The following is a 16,513-nucleotide window of genomic DNA, read 5'->3' as shown; positions in this document are numbered from 1 at the left end:
CAGAAGGACATGATCTATGAAAGTTGCTCTTCTCCTGATTGCCCAGAAGTAAAGAAAGAGGGAGGAAGGGGCCAAGGACAAGATATATCCCCCAGGGCACACCCCCAGTGACCCACTTACTCCAGCTAGGTCCCACCTCCTGTGGGTTCCACTGTCTCTCAATAATGCCATTAAATTATTACTTCATCAATAGATCAATCCACTGATGAGGTTAGAGCTCTCATGATCCAATCATTTCCTAAAAACCTGACCTCTGAACATTGCTGCACTGGGGATCAAGGCTTCCACACGTAAACAGATGGGGGACAACGCATAGCCAACTACAGTAGACAACTGCTACAACATGAATGTTCCTTGAAAACATTAGGTTAAGTGAAAGAAATCAAACAAAAAAGACACTTAGGGTATATTTCTATTTCTATGAAATGTCCAGAAAAGGTAAATCCAAAAAGATAGGAATTAGATTAGTGGTTCCCAGGGCAGGGGGAGGTGAGAATGAAGAAAAATAACAAATGGATGTGTTTTTTTGTTTTTTGGGGGGGCAGAGTGTAAAAGAAAATATTCTGGAATTAGAGATTGGTGATAGTTTTGCAACTTTTTGAATAATAAAAACAATAATACACTTTTATAAGGGAGAAGTATATAGATAGTATCTAAATTATATATCAATTTTTAAAATGAATGAATGACCAGTGTTTTTCTCTGTTGTTTTAAGTACAAAAAGACTACCCACATTCTAATATACAACCTGACTTTATTTTCCTCACCTTTGGTCACATTCTTAGCTTCCCCTACCCTCTGTTCAACTAATATGACCTTCAAGATGAAAATTTATATTACTACTACAAAAGAAATCACAAATCTTTTAGAAAAGCAATTAAAAATGACTTTAGATTATTCCACTCTGTACCAAGAATGTCAATAACTTAAAAAATGACTGTAATGAAATATTCTAATTTTCTCTCTTGCCTTCCTTCTATCTTATTACTAAATGATAGAATTAAATGTGATTCATAGGGCTGGGAATGTGGTTCAAGCGGTATCACGTTTGCCTGGCATGCATGTGGCCCAGGTTCAATCCTCAGCACCACATACAAAGATGTTGTGTCCGTCGAAAACTAGAAAATAAATATTAAAAAATTCTCTCTCTCTCTCTCTCTCTCTCTCTCTCTCTCAAAAAAATGTGATTCATAGTCAATAGTAAATACTGTGATCATCAAATTCAATTTAGTGGACACTTACAGATCATCAACTGTGTGCTATGCACAATGCTACATTGGGAAAGAAACTCTAAAAAACAAGATAACATTATCTTAACAAAAAATAATCACTAAACCATTCCATATATCACTTTTCCTTAAATTTTAAATAATAGGTCTAGGGATTACAGAAATGATAAAAGCAGCTCTTGCCAACAATCTGTTAAGTCACATGATAAGTATTTGTCAAATGCTTATTCATTATGCAGTATAAAACAAGGAAAAAGGGCTGGGGTTGTGGCTCAAGAAGTAGAGCACTCGCCTAACATGCATGAGGCACTAGATTCTATCCAAAGCACCACATAAAAATAAAATAAATAGGGCTGAAGTTGAGGCTCAATGGTAGAGCGTTTGCCTTGCATCTGTGAGGCACTGGGTTTAATCCTCTGCACCACATAAAATAAATAAATAAGTAAAATAAAGATGTTCAACTAAAAAAGTTAAAAAAATAAAATAAAATATATTGTGCCCACCTATAACTAAAAAGATATTGAAAAAAAAAAGAAAAAAAGCATCAGCTTTGTAATTTTTGACCCATTTTTAAAACTGGATTGTTTTGTTTTGCTATTATGTACTTGAATTCCAGAGCTACAATTTCTAAATTGTGTGCTTTTGGAAAATTAGTTAACCGTATTTCTCACTCTGTAATAAAATGAAAATAAAACTACCTTCCTGATATGGTAGTTTGAAGAATCAACGAAACAACGATACAATGCCTGATAAGCCTTCAGTAAATGGAGATTAATACTAAGATAATGATTATGTTCGGGGAAGAAAAAAGATGGGGGGAAGGGTAGGTTAAAATGAATGCATTACTTTTAATTTTTTTTTTATGGATACAATATCTTTTTTTTTTAATTTATTTTTCTGTGGTACTGAGGTTCAAATGTAGTACCTCACATGTGCGAGACAAGTGCTCCACTACTGAGTTACAACTCCAGCCCCTGAATGCATTATTTTTAATCAGATATTCAGTAAAGGCTCAGAAAGATGGGACTAAATGTTGAAGAACAAATAATTTGTAGGCACACAAGGTGCAGAGAGAAGGTAACTCCAGGTGAAGGACAATAATGCCCAAATCATTGAGGATTTAAAGTGGGGATAATGGAGAGGGTTCCGTTATTGTTCATTTAACCAGATCAATTAGTTATACTGGATGTGCATGAAAAAGCCATAAGTTAGGGGCTGACAGTTCTTTCCTTTCTAAAATCTAAAAATCACATTGTAAAATGAGAGTATTTCTATTGAGCAGTTTGGATTTTTTAGCACATACAATACCATTTTTTGTTTCTAGATAACTGCTACTAACTACAAAGCATAAGTGTTCGGAACTTTTGGTTTGGATGGAATTTATTTATTTTTGAGATGGGGTTTTGCAATGTTACCTAGGCTGGTCTTAAATTTGTGAGCTCAAGTGAGCCTCCTGCCTCAGCTTCCTGAGTCTACCACCACACCCAGATGAATGGAATTTAATTTTAATAAACACCTAAAATTCAATGTACATTATACTGAAAATATATTGTACTATAAAATATATCAAACTATTCCCTCCTGAAGTGTTAAACAGAAGAAAAAGATGTAAGAATACATAAATGTAATATACAATATACTCAGCGCCACATTTACATACCTTTTTAAAAATATTTTTTTAGTTGTTGATGCACCTTTATTTTATTCATTTATTTATATGTGGTGCTGAGATTTGAACCCAGTGCCTCACAAATGCAAGGCAAGTGCTCTATCACTGAGCCACAACCCCAGCCCCCACATTTACATACCTTTTAACAACAAAATCTCTCATACCTTCCCAAATAATACATTTTCATAATGTTAATTAAGAAAACTCATAATGGAAAAACAAATATCATAAACTCAGCAATATTTACTTATGTCATTTGAATATAGTTCATAATCAGTAAAATTTAGCCTTGACAAATTCACTGGATTATATAATCACTACCCCAATCATTTTCATTATCCTCGAAATTTCCTTCCTGTTATTTGAACTCCCCTGGTGGGCCACCACTGATCTGTCCTCTATAATTTTGCCTTTTCTAAAATGTCATGTAAATGGGACCATACAGTATATATGTATCTTTTTTATTTTCTTTCTTTTTACTTCATAAAAAGGAGCTGAGTTTCATTTGCTCTGTTGTGTGTATACCAGAAGTTCATTCCCTTTAATTGCTAATAGATTCCACTGTATCTATGTATCACGTGTAGAAGGACATTTGGCTGATTCTAACTTTGGGGAGTTATGAGCAAAACCACTAAAAGACATTTTAGTACAGGTTTTCTGTGAACATAAATTTTCATTTCTTTTGAGTAAATATAGTAAATATATGTAATTTATAAGAAACGACCAAACTGTTTTCCAAGGTGGCTGTTCCATTTTGTATTCCCACCATGAATGTAACAAAATTAGAGTTGCTCTACCTTCCTGAATATTATGTGTATATATATATATATATATTTTTCTCTTCACCTTAGATAGAGTTCTCTGAAATTCTTGGATCTATGGTTTATATTCATTATTCCCATAAAATTATTGAATGATTTCCTCAAGTACTTCTTTCCCATTTGCTTTCCCATTTCTTGCTGGGATTCCAATTATAAGTATGTTAGGCTGTCTGGTATTGCCCCATAGCTCTTGAATGCTCAGTCTTTTTTCTCAGTCTCCTTTTTGTGTTTCAATTTCTATTGGCTATCTTCAAGTTTACTGATTTCTTGGCTATGTTGAGTCTACTGATAAGACCACGGATGTCATTCTTTATGACTATACTCCACCCCAAGACTTCTACTTGATAATGGGAGTCTCATTGGGGAATTCTTAAAAATTAGTGAATAACAAAAACATAAATATTCAGAAATATACTTATAAACTTGAAAGCCCTGATAGATCTAGTCCACATGGGCTCTAGAACTAGACAAAGAAAAGATGGCTCCAGTGGTTTATTTAAGGGGGTACATCAAAGGCAGGGATAAGGTTTCAAGGGCAGAATCTTGCTTCATGATGTCTAGTAGTCAGCAGGTTGATTGGCATCTTCTCAGGTCACACCCATCTCAGGTGCTGTGTGGGATCTCTGGCAGAGTTTGAGGGGGAAGTTTACCTGCAATAGGCAATCAATCAATCCCTGTGGCGGTGCCACAGGAGGTTCCCAATGCCAGACCTATCCCCTCATTAGGCTATGATGCACAACAGTCCACATACAGCCCACAGAGGGCTCGTGATAATTTGACCCTTTCTTTTTATTTGCACTTCTTTGTTCAAGTTTTCAAACTCTGTTCATACATATTTTGTCGACTTTTCCTACTGGGGCCTTTACATAGCTAATTTACTAACAATTTCAACATATGAGACCACTGATCCTTGTTCTGTTGATTGCTTGGTTTCTTAAGACTGTACTAAGCATGGTGGCACGTGCTGATAGTCCCAGCTACCAGTAAAGCTTAGACAAGAGAATTAACCAGTAGTTCAGGGATAGCCTGGGCAACACAGTGAAACCCCAACTCTTAGAAAAGAAATAAAAAACAGAAGGCTGGGGATGAAACTCAGTGATCGAGTACTTGCCCAGCAAGTGCAAAGCTCTGGATTTGATCTCACAGGGAAAAAAGAAAGAAAGAAAAAGAAGTACATTTGGTCATTGTTTTTTCTTATTTTCTTTTAATTTTTATTAACTGCTATTGTAGGTAAAACAATAGAGACAAAAATAAAGATATTAATGTATGAAGATGGAAATACCTTTTCTGTAAGTAGGCCACTAGTGGGAAGGGTTGAGTCAACAAAGTCATGAATTAAGCTGGCTTTGAGATTTGCCATTGCTGCATTTCAAATTCTTCTAGTGTTACTTTGTTTCTAGAGTGGGCCCTAGGATGCCCAAGAGTTTTCCTTTCCACCATCAGCTTTTGGCCTTCACTGTGCAACTACCTGCTCCAGAGCATGAGTTTTGAGATCCTGCTACTACTGCTCATTATCCAGTTGTTCTCAAGGTGAGGAATGGCATGGTTCTCTGTTATCCTAGTCCCATATCAGTCCCAGGCAGATTCAGTAGGCCTGGGGCCCATGATAGAACTCATGATGGAGTGACCCTGCTTCTACTTCCTGTGGCAGCCAAATTCTGCCTTGACCCTTTCGCAAGTTTTGTGAAGGATTTTCCCACCCCTCCTCCAGCAATAGTAAACTTTTTTTTTCCCCCAGTGGAAATTTATTTTTACACTATTAATTTTAAAATACTTTAGATTTTCCTTTCCAAATACATTTTATCATACTCACTCCTTGACTTTCTTTACCATTTTCTTTACCTGTACTTAAAGGACATTTCCTTTAGCAAGGACAGGAAACGTCCATCTTCTTTTTTTTCTTTTTTGATCCTGGGGATTGAATCCAGGGGTACTTTACCACTGATCTACATTTCTAGCCCTTTTCATTTTTAAATTTTGAAACAAGGTCTTGCTAAGTTGTTGAGGGTCTTCTTAAATTGCTGAGGCTGACCTCAAACTTGAGATCCTCCAGCCTCTTCAGCCTCCCTAGTTGCTGGGATTACAGGCATGTGCCACCATACCAGACAGCAACAGAAAACTTTTAATGGTATTTACATAAGATTGTGGGCCCAATCTTTCCTTCCTCTTTCTCAAGGGTAGATAGTCTTTTCTTTACCTTTCCCCTAGCAATGAGTTTTTACCTGTACCCTGGATGTATTAGATATGCGGCCCCCTGTTGGGTGGCTTAAGGCCTTTTTTCTTATAGACAATGAGTCAAAACAGGGTCTCCTCTATCTGGAACTGACAGTCACCTAGGCCTTACCAATGAAGGAGATTCTTTCCATTCTCTTGCCCTCTCCTAATTTTTCTCTAAAGATCTGTGGGGAGGAAGCCCACAAGTAACTTCCAATGTGTCTACCTATATACAGGACCTTTGGCAACCCACTAAGAGAGTTTAGCCAAATGCTTCTTGTCTGCTTGGCTGGTGCCCAACCTCTCTTCCTGTGACTGTGTTCTGGCACAGGTGAGACAGTACTTGTATTCCTTCTTCTGAAGAACTCTGCTTTTCTTTGGACTTTAGCCTACTTAGTTTTTATGTCATAAGCATTATAAGACCTCTGATGAGTTTAAGAAATGTTATGATTTTGTGGTTTATCTAACATTTGATTATAATTGGAGTAGCAGTGATACTCTTCCACTTTCCTCATCCTGGGCAGAAACAAAATCCCCAAATTCAGCAACATTTCAAAGGGAATTTCTTTTTTGCTAATCAATAATAATTTGTAGAAGACACATTTATTCAGATAATGCTTGTTAAACATTTAAATTTATGGTTTTTTTTTTTCATGGACATTAGTAGGTACCACATCCACCCCTCTCTCAGATATTTCTTTTCTTTTTTACTTATTTTTTTCTTGTAGTGCTGGGAATAAAACCCTGGCCTCATGCTTGCTAACCACTGAGCAAAACTCCCTGCTCCCCCACATTACATTTTTTGGAATCACTATCATACCTTATACTAAAACCAAAAAACAAAACAAACTTAGAACATTTAGCTATAGTTTTGAAATTATTAAGATTAATTATAATTCTGATAGTTATTGGGAGTTAGCCATATTTAAAAATACAAAGACAAAAACTCTATCACTTTATTAAAGAACAAAAATGATTTATTTGCATACATGGTCAGAAATAGCTTCTACAAAGAATAAGCTTTGAATTTCCTAATTCTTACATATTTAAAGTTATAATCATAGTATGTGAGGTAGGAAGGTGGTAAGGTGGCTATGCATTGAACTCAGTATATAATGCTAAAAAAATTCATAATTCTCATTTCCCACAAAAGCATAAACTGATGTTGATTAATTACTACAATTATATCTATTGTTTTTAGTGTTTATACACACACACACACACACACACACACACATTCTGAACAACATAATCTACAAATAAGAAAACTAAAAATTACTATGACTTTGACAATCCAATCCAATCCGTCCTAGCATTTAACCATAAAACATATGATCTAATTTTTTCTCATTATTGTATAGTATGTTTGACTTTCTAATTATTATTTATCATGATAGTTTTAAATTTTTCAGAGAGAACCTAAAAGAGGAAAGTATTTTTTTTTAAACAAACTATTTCAAACTGGGTACTGTTGCACATGCTTGTAATCCCAGCTAGTTGAGAGGCTGAGGCAGGAAGATCACAAAATCAAGGTCAACCTGGGCAACTTAGTGAGGTTCTGTCTCAAAAATTTAAATTAAAAATTTAAAAGGGCTGGGGATGAGCTACTGGGCTACATTCCCAGTAGCTCAGTGGTAGTGGGGAAAAAAAGTAAGCTATTTTAACATACCACTTTATCGAATTTAGTTCTTGTGTTCATCCAAACTGATTTCAAAGTAGTCTCACTTGTATTAAAGATAGCTAACTTGAACAGTTAAAGGGAAAATAATATAAATGAAAACCACTTTCTCAGAAGTTGCTTTCACTACAAAATTGTTAGACATTCATCAGTATATATAATCAGATAAGTGGTATCATGTAGTCAAAAACATACCCTATGAATTCAATACCAAATGAAACAACCTTTTTCCAAAGATGTCATCTGTGAGAACAATCAATTCAATTTGTCTCTTTTATATTAAAATATGAAAGTAATAGCTAAGGAGGGGAAAATTTAAAAAACAAGGATATTGCACATTTCTTAGCAGCATAGTGTTAGAATCTATGTTCTACCATAGCCTCAATTTTGAATGAATGAGCATTAAAAAAGGTGCTATTTCTAGTAAACTGCTTTGATTTTTTATATTTGCATATTAAGCTACTATACATTTCAAAGTAAAGTACATGATACTTCCCCCTGAAATAATTTGGGGTTCTAATGTATGCTTAGAAACATTCAACTCCCAGAAAAGATGTGGTTTTGATTCCCTGGTGATAGGATGAATTTCCTTATCTTCAAGGCCTCTGAGTGTAAGAGATAGGATTGAATTTCTTCAAGGTCACCCCAAGTCCTGAGAGCCTTAGAGGATTATTTTGGCACTCTGGCTTTCTATTCTCTGAAATATTTGGCAAAGTCTCAGAATTTCATTAGAAAAGAAAAAAAAAACATAAAATTTATGGGAAAAAGTCATAACTGTCTGCATTTGCCAAGGCAATTATATCCCATTCAAGAAATATTCAGTCTAGAGATATATATCAACTACAGAGTGAAAGACTTGGCTTCTATTTAAAATACTCTATTTATAACCCATTGGGTTTTTATGTGTCTTAGTTGAGGCTGAAATAGGTCTGCTCTCCTAACTTTTGAATTAGATGTAATATTAAACGCAAAAAAAATTAAATATATTAAGTCTAACAGTTGTAAACTTTCTCCTACTGGCTAATTTCTAGGTTTCTTTTATTTTTCTTATGACTTGTTTACCTAATAAATGTCAACTGGACATTACTTAATGGCATTGCTGTAAGTCAACAAAAATGTAACTATTGCCATCCTGTGGTGAAACATTCACATAAAGTGAAACTGAAAACATTGTCACTTTCCTAAAGACAGTAAAATCATACCAAAGTTACCTTCCTATGAGCTAAATCAGTTGTTTTATTAGGTAAAATGTCCCTCAAGAAAATACAATTCATTTGTAACTAAGAAATTCTTTCTTTCTTTTTACCAAGTACTGGGAATTAAACCCAGAACCTTGTTCATGGTTCAGGCAGAACTCTTCTCCTGTCTAAGCCTCCTGAGGAGCTGGGATTAAACTGAGTCCAGCCAAAATGTTTTTTAAAAAAATTAAACTAGCCAGGCATGGCAACACATGCCTATAATCCCAGAAGTTCGGGAGACTAAGGAAGAAGTTTATTGCAAGTTCAAAGTCAGCCTCAACAATTTAGCAAGGCCCTCGGCAACTTAATGAGATCTTGTCTCAAAATAAAAAAAGAGCTGGGGATACAGCTCAGTGGTTGTGTGCTTGGATTCAGTCTCCAGTACCAAAAAGAAAAAAGAAAAACACTAAATGAACTACACTGACAATTAAAGGCAATAGCACTCAGTAGAAGGGATATCAAATCAGTCATGTGATTACCTTAAGAATATTTATTTGCTCATATATATATAATATACTGCCATGATTAATTTCTAAATCACCACAAGAAATTCTTACAGGCAATTTTTCATATGATTCTAAAATAAAATTTACCACTTATGTACCATGGATAGGTTAAAAGTGTTCAAGTGTTCTGAAAAGTTGGATTAATAGAGAAACAAAAAAATGGAAGAGTTAAAGCCTAAATTTCATATGGTATAACCCTCTTTTTCATTGTTGTTGTTGTGCTAGGTTCAACCCAGGGTCTCTCAAACAACAGGCAAGTGCTCTACCACTGACCCTCAGCCCCAGGATAATCCTAATAACTACCTTGGGCACTTCTCTCATTTAGGTCCATAGCTATATTTATAATTATACTGGCATTCAATACTATGCATTCATTCATATATTATAACATTAAATAAAAATTAGCTATAGAAAAAAATCACCCCATTACTCTTAAAAGCAAGAAAAAATTATTCAATTATTCAAAATATTCCTAACACTTCTTCCTGGATTATAGACAAAAAGTTTTTAAGCAAAAGTGATATTAATTTCTACTCCAAATTTCAATGTCGGTTATATAAAATACAAAAGACCAAGAAGCAAGAAGGCAAAAAAAAAAAAAAAAAAAAAGCACGGAAACATAAAAATAATGTCAAAATGCTTCAGTGCTAATTTGTGGAGTTACACAATTTTGAAACTACAATAATACAGAAAACTGCATCCACATGATAATAGCATGTAACATGAGAATCATTTGTTGTTGTTGTTGTTGTTATACTTAGTTGATTTCACTACACAACACAAAATGTCCTTTCTACAGCCATGATTCCTGTCTTAAATGTATTATAATTTAAGACAGACAACTATGATATATAGATTTATGTCTAATTAAAAAGACCCTGACATTTAGTTATATAAAAACCAAAAGTTAACATTCAAGGAAAACATTAACTAAGAGTTTTAAAAATCAAATAGAAATAGTGTTTACTGGTAAAAAGAATTAACAAATTTATAGTAAAATACAAGATTCTTCATCCAAACAGACAACATGAGGGAAAAAATTATCCTAGAAATAAGAGTAAGATATATGTAAAAGAAAAGAACTCTCAGGATATATCTGTTTACTATTAGGATAAGTATCAAATTTATATTATTACCTATTTTAAAAACAATTCTTACCTTGTGGTGAAAGTGTAATATCAGATTTACTTCTCACATGTATTAAACGACTTTTTACTGGCTTGTGTTCAACTTCTTTAACATCCTCATCCTGCTTTTGTTGATACTAAAGAATTTAAGACATAAAGTCACAATATTATTTTTTTAAGTTAAAATCTGAGCAGTTATTCAGGTGTTTATTATAAAAATTTTTAATAATATGCTTGCTTTAAAATTACCTTTTAATCATTTTGTTATTTATTAGCACTTCTAACAAATGAGTGATCGAGTACATTTTTTTCTTTTTTCCTTTTCTTGCAGTACTGGGGATAGAACCCAGAATTTCACACATGCTAGGCAAGTGCTCTGTCCCTGATTTATATCCTCAACCTATCAGTACATATTTTTAATGTTTTTATTAGTGCATTATACATAATAGTGGGGTTCACTTTGACATAATCATATAGCATGGAATATAATTTGCTCCATTTCAGTCCCAGTACTTATTTAAAAATTTTTTAAAAAGAGAAAAAAAAAACCTTTAAAAGATTTCAATAATATACATGGATTTCAATTATTTTAAGCCATTTCTTACAATTTCTATTAGAGAATTTAGAGCTACTTATAAAGCAAACCAGTCTAGATTTATACACACATGATGGAGTTAGAATAAGAACTTAATTTGGCTGTAAGCTCTTCCACATAACCACTTTTGCATAAAATGAAAATTTACATAATGCACTGCAATTTTCAAAGAGCTTTTATATATAGTAACATAATTTAATTCTCAAAGTGTGAGGAGGGATTGTTATCCTTCATTTGCCATTCAAAGAATGTATGCTCCACCATAAGCCCCAACGTCTTTTTTTTTTACCCTTACTTAAGCAAATCTGAATTTATAAGAGTCACAAATTTCTTCACAATCAACTTCATAAACTGTGATAACTTTAGCCAATTACTTTCCTTTCCTGTTTTATAGCTTAATTATGAATGAGTTTTAAAACAAATAGCAGGTATACTTTAATAGAACTTTAAAAAGACATCCCTGGATACTTACCAATAACTACAACCATAGAATCTGAAACACCTGTCTACATACACTCAAGAGAGAGAGAGAGAGAGAGAGAGAGAGAGAGAGAGAGAGAGAGAGTGTGTGTGTGTGTGTGTGTGTGTATACTCAAAAGCACTGACAGGCACATCTTCATCTAGAGGTAAAAATGAGCAGCTTTAGATTAGAGTAATAACAACTAGCCTTAACTCTGGTCTTGAAGTTTAGAGTCACTAGTCATATAGCTTTCTGTCTTGAATGAAATACTACTTTGGTGTGTATTTCTAAGACAGGTACTATGGCTTGAGCATCAAAAATCCAAAATCTGAAATATTTCAAAATCCCAAACTCTTTGGCACCAACATGAATGCCTCAAGTGGAAAATTCTATATCTGAGAGCTCACATGGAAGGTCACAGCCAAAATGTAGGTGCACTAAAAATATTGTATAAAGTTACCTTCAGGCTGTATGTATAAAATGTATATGAAGTATAAATTAATTTTGTGTTTAGACTTGAGTCCCATCCCCAAGATATCTCATTATGCATATGCCATATGCTTCAATCCCAAAAACAGAGACATGAAATCTGAAACACTCTGGTTATAAGCATTTTGGATATGGGATTCTCAATCTGTAACTATCTTAGACGCTGACTCAGAACCTTCTTGTTGGTTCCTTTCCTTACCACAACAAATAAGAGTGGTGTTGTGGAACTGCGCTACCTGTGTTCAAATCTGGCTCAACCATTTTCTATCTTTGGCTTTGAACAAATTATGTAACTCTTCAATACTTCAATTTCCTCATTCATAACAGGAAGATAACAACTACCTCTCATTACTTTGTTATAAAGATTAAATGAGTTAAAACACAAAGAATTTAGGACAGAATCTGGCTAAGTAAGCAGTATAAATAAGTGTGCTGCTATTAACAGTACTAAAGAAATCTTAGCTAAAGACATTTTTTTTTAAATATTTATTTTTTAGTTTTCGGCGGACACAATATCTTTGTTTGTATGTGGTGCTGAGGATCGAACCTGGGCCGCACACATGCCAGGCGAGCACGCTACTGCTTGAGCCACATCCCCAGCCCCTAAACACATTTAATGAAGGAATTTTTTGAGGTCTACTCTTCTGGTAACACTTCATAGTCTTACTGTAAAGTAGACCAATAGTTAGAGGCAAGCAATCTTTCTTTTTATTAAACAGCTTTTTTGAGGTGTAAGTAATAGACAATAAACTGCATATATTTAAAATGAACAACTTACTAAGTTCTAGCATATATGTATGTATGTATGTATATATGTATGTATCCATTCCATGAAACCATCACCACAACCAAGATAATATAATGACCACATTCATCAATCTCAAATTTTCTCATACCCCTTTGTATTTATTCATTCCCATTTGCCCTGTCTACCTCTACTTCTCACCACCCAAGGCAAAAACTGAAATACTTTCTATTACTACATAGTAGTTTTAATTTTCTAGAATTTTATATAAATAAAATTGTATAACATAATTATTATGGGGGATTGTTTTTTTTTTTTTTTTACTCAACATAATTTTTGCAAGCATCAACCACAGAGCCACCTATGATGGCACACACCGTTAATCCCAGGGACTCAGGAGACTGAGGCAGGAGGATTATAAATTCAAAGCCAGTCTCAGCAACTTAGCAAAGGTCTAAGTAACTTAGTAGGAAGCCGTCTCAAAATCAAAAGTTTTTAAAAGGACTGGGGATGGGGTGCAGTGATTAAGCACCCCTGGGTTTCCCAGTCTAACACCAATGTCTATCAAATACTAATGGATAAATTGTTTTATATTCTGTACAATGTAATATTCAGCAAGAAAATAAAAATAAAATGCACTATTGATATATAAAATAATACAGTGATTCTTTTGGGGGGTGGGTACTGGGGAGTGAACCTAGGGGTGCTTTACCTCTAAGCTATATTCCTAGACCTTTTTTTTTATTTTTTGAGACAGTATCCTACTAAATCGTTAACGGTCTCACTAATTTGCTGAAGCTGGCTTAGAACTTTCTATTCTTCTGTCTCAGCCTCCTGAGTAGCTGGGATTACTGGTATATGCACAACCATGCCTGGTTCACATGATAGTCTTTTAAGTGTTAGATTTCTATTGAGTGTGTATAGTGGTATCTCATTGTGGTTTGCATTTTCCTAATTACTAACAATATTGAGAATCTTTTTTTTTTTTTTTTGTATCAAGGATTGAACCCAGGGGCTCTTAACCACTGAGCTACATCCCAGTCTTTTTTAATATTTTCTTTAGAGACAGGGTTTCACTGAGTTGCTTACGACTTTGCTAAGTTGCTGAGGCTGGCTTTGAACTGGCAATCTTCCTGTCTCAGCTGCCCAAGCCACTGGGATTTCAGGCATACACTACCACACTCAGTTTGAGAATCTTTTTATGTGTTTATTTTCCATTTATCTATCTTCTTTAGATAAAGTATCTGTCCAAATATTGTCTACTTTTTAATTGAATTGTTTGTTTTCTTAATATTCAGTTCTGTGAGTTCCTTATACACTGAGTTTCTTATATACTCTTATATAAATCTTTTAGAAGATAAATGTTCTGCAAATACTTCCTCTCCTTCTGTGGTCTTTCTTTTCAGTCTTCTAATACTGTATTTTGAGGAGTAGAAGGTTCTTAATTTTGATAAGATCGATTTTTTAGTTTGCTTTTTCATGGATAGTGCTTTGGGTACATATCTCTTTTTTCCTTAATAATGATCACAAAATTTTTCCTTTATTCGTAATTAACAAGTTTTTCCTGATCTTTGCTTGGTCACATGTAAGCAATACTGAACCCTATATAATGGTATGTTCTATAAATAATCTTTATTTTTAAAATTTTCTTCCTCAACACAATACTGCTCGAATAACATGCAATGAATATTTGCTGATATAAATTAATCCGCAATAAGAAATAAACTGCCAATACATGAATTCAAAACTGTATTTAATAACATGAGCTTTTATGGATTACTGTCTTAGAGAAGGTAGCCTTTTTTTTCAGTACACACACAATTTCAAAGAACACTGGCTTCGATCATTATGAAATTTCATATTTTTTCATGAAATATATTTTGCAAATTTTCATGAAATAAACATCTATTAGAGTACCCACTATGTACAAATTACTGAACTAGGTATGGAGATACAGGAATGTGAGTGATAATAGCTACCTAACTAGATGTCACATATCTATATCTATTATTTTTAATCTTTAACTTAAAGATAAGAAAATTTAGACTTAGTACAGGCTAAATAATGTGTACAAGGGCACAGCTAGATTTTGGCTGAGCTAAGATTTATATGTAGGCTTGAGTTAGCAAATAAGAGAGGCATGATTTGAACCCAACTGACTACAGAGATTGTTTTTGACTGTATACCATGCAAAGATAATATTGTCACAATTCTCATTTTAAATAAAAAAATATTCTTAATTTGGTACCTGAGAAAAATCTTCAGCTGCCTCCTGTAAATTAACATCATTTTTTTGTGTTGTCAAAAGTGTTGTGGGAAGGACGAGGTTAGTATTTGGCTGCAACTCCAGCTCTCCCAAACTCATTGGACCACGACTAGCACATGAATCTTCATAAATACCACCTGTTACCAAACATGTAAAATAAAAATTAAAAGTCAAATTTATCTTAGAAAAAGAACAAGTGATTGACTAAAACTATCAATATTTCTTACCTACTGAATTAGAAATAGCAGTGTACTTCAACCAAAACCACCTGGTCATCAAGGGTAAAACCAAAACTCAAAGACAATGCAAAAAATACCTATGTTCAAACAAGTGCATGGAATATTCTAAGTAAGGTTCCAATTAATTAGTCACCCATGCAGTTCCTCCTACTCCTCTCCTCACACACCAACTTCTAATATTCCTTCTTACCTTTCTATCACTAAGAGTTAATATAGTGTTTTCTATCTAAAATGTAATCTTAAAGCAAAGGGCAATACCCCTTTTTTCAATAAAAGTTAATCTATTAACATACAAAAGTGACACAAAAGTAATAGTTTTTCTATCTGCCTACAGCTTGATAGATGTTCCTTCTCCTCCATTTTAATAAATTTTATAGAAATTTTGTTTTCAAATTCTGAAAGTGATTTTTCTCCATGTCCTTGAAAGACAAAAGGCAATTTCTTGTCTAGAAAAAGCTTATATTTTTCTACAAATGATCAAGCTCCTTTTTCTCATCTAAATAGCATCTCAATCAAAATGATAAAAAGAAGAAAATAAAGAACAGAGTCTGATAATAATATCATTATAAACTTGTATTGCACTTTATACTCCAAGCACTTTCATATACATTATTTCATTTAATTTGAACTTCACAATCATTCTGTAAGATAGGCAGGCCAGAGACTGCCTTTCACTGATAAAACTGTCTTTCACTGATAAAACTAAAGTTTATTGAAGTCTAAAACTCAGAAAGCTAGCAAGAGGCACAGAGTAATTAAAACCTACATCTTCCAACTTCTAATCACTGCTCTTTATTTCACGTTCTTCCTAAAATATTTCTAAGAAATTTTCATTTTTTCTAATTAATAGCCACCTTTTAAATACTGCAACGTTTAATATACCTCATTTTAACCGACAGAGATAGACTTGAAAAGTCATACATAAACTAAATTGTTTTAAATGAAAGAATACATTAAAGACACATTAAATATTTTCCACTTAAAGACAAATTGGAATTACACAAGTGAGAATTTCCTAAGTACAGAAAATAATCATACTCCGATCTTTTATGTTAATCAAGATTTTAAAGGAGAATTTGAGTAAATATAAAATGTGTCTGTTGAGTTTTATAGTATCAATTCATACAAAACAACTCATGAAAACTATGAACTCATTTTGTTCTCTAGTATAAGATTAATTTAAATAATAATACCATAACTTAGAATAACCAATGTTCCTGGCCTTATATTTGCTTTA

The 16,513-nt window shown here is 33.5% G+C and overlaps 1 protein-coding gene across 15 annotated transcripts in view; it reads right to left on the bottom strand.

Moving 5' to 3' along the window:
- The window catches only part of Kiaa0586 (KIAA0586 ortholog), a 137,798-nt gene that overhangs the window by 24,065 nt on the left and 97,220 nt on the right, over positions 1-16,513 (bottom strand). For 14 of the 15 annotated variants that reach the window (XM_078049965.1, XM_078049966.1, XM_078049964.1 and 11 more), the window contains 2 exons: positions 15,020-15,174; positions 10,514-10,619 (listed from right to left, as the gene is read on the bottom strand). In XM_078049965.1, the coding sequence (XP_077906091.1) occupies positions 10,514-10,619; positions 15,020-15,174 (261 nt within the window). Of the gene's footprint in view, positions 1-4,129; positions 4,370-10,513; positions 10,620-15,019; positions 15,175-16,513 lie in introns of those variants that run through there. The other variant, XM_078049977.1, reaches the window with a different exon arrangement.

This window comes from Ictidomys tridecemlineatus, chromosome 5, assembly GCF_052094955.1.
Source record: "Ictidomys tridecemlineatus isolate mIctTri1 chromosome 5, mIctTri1.hap1, whole genome shotgun sequence".
Taxonomy (NCBI): Eukaryota; Metazoa; Chordata; class Mammalia; order Rodentia; family Sciuridae; genus Ictidomys; species Ictidomys tridecemlineatus.
Note: the sequence above shows the minus strand (reverse complement) of the source record. Positions and strands in the feature narration are given on the sequence as shown.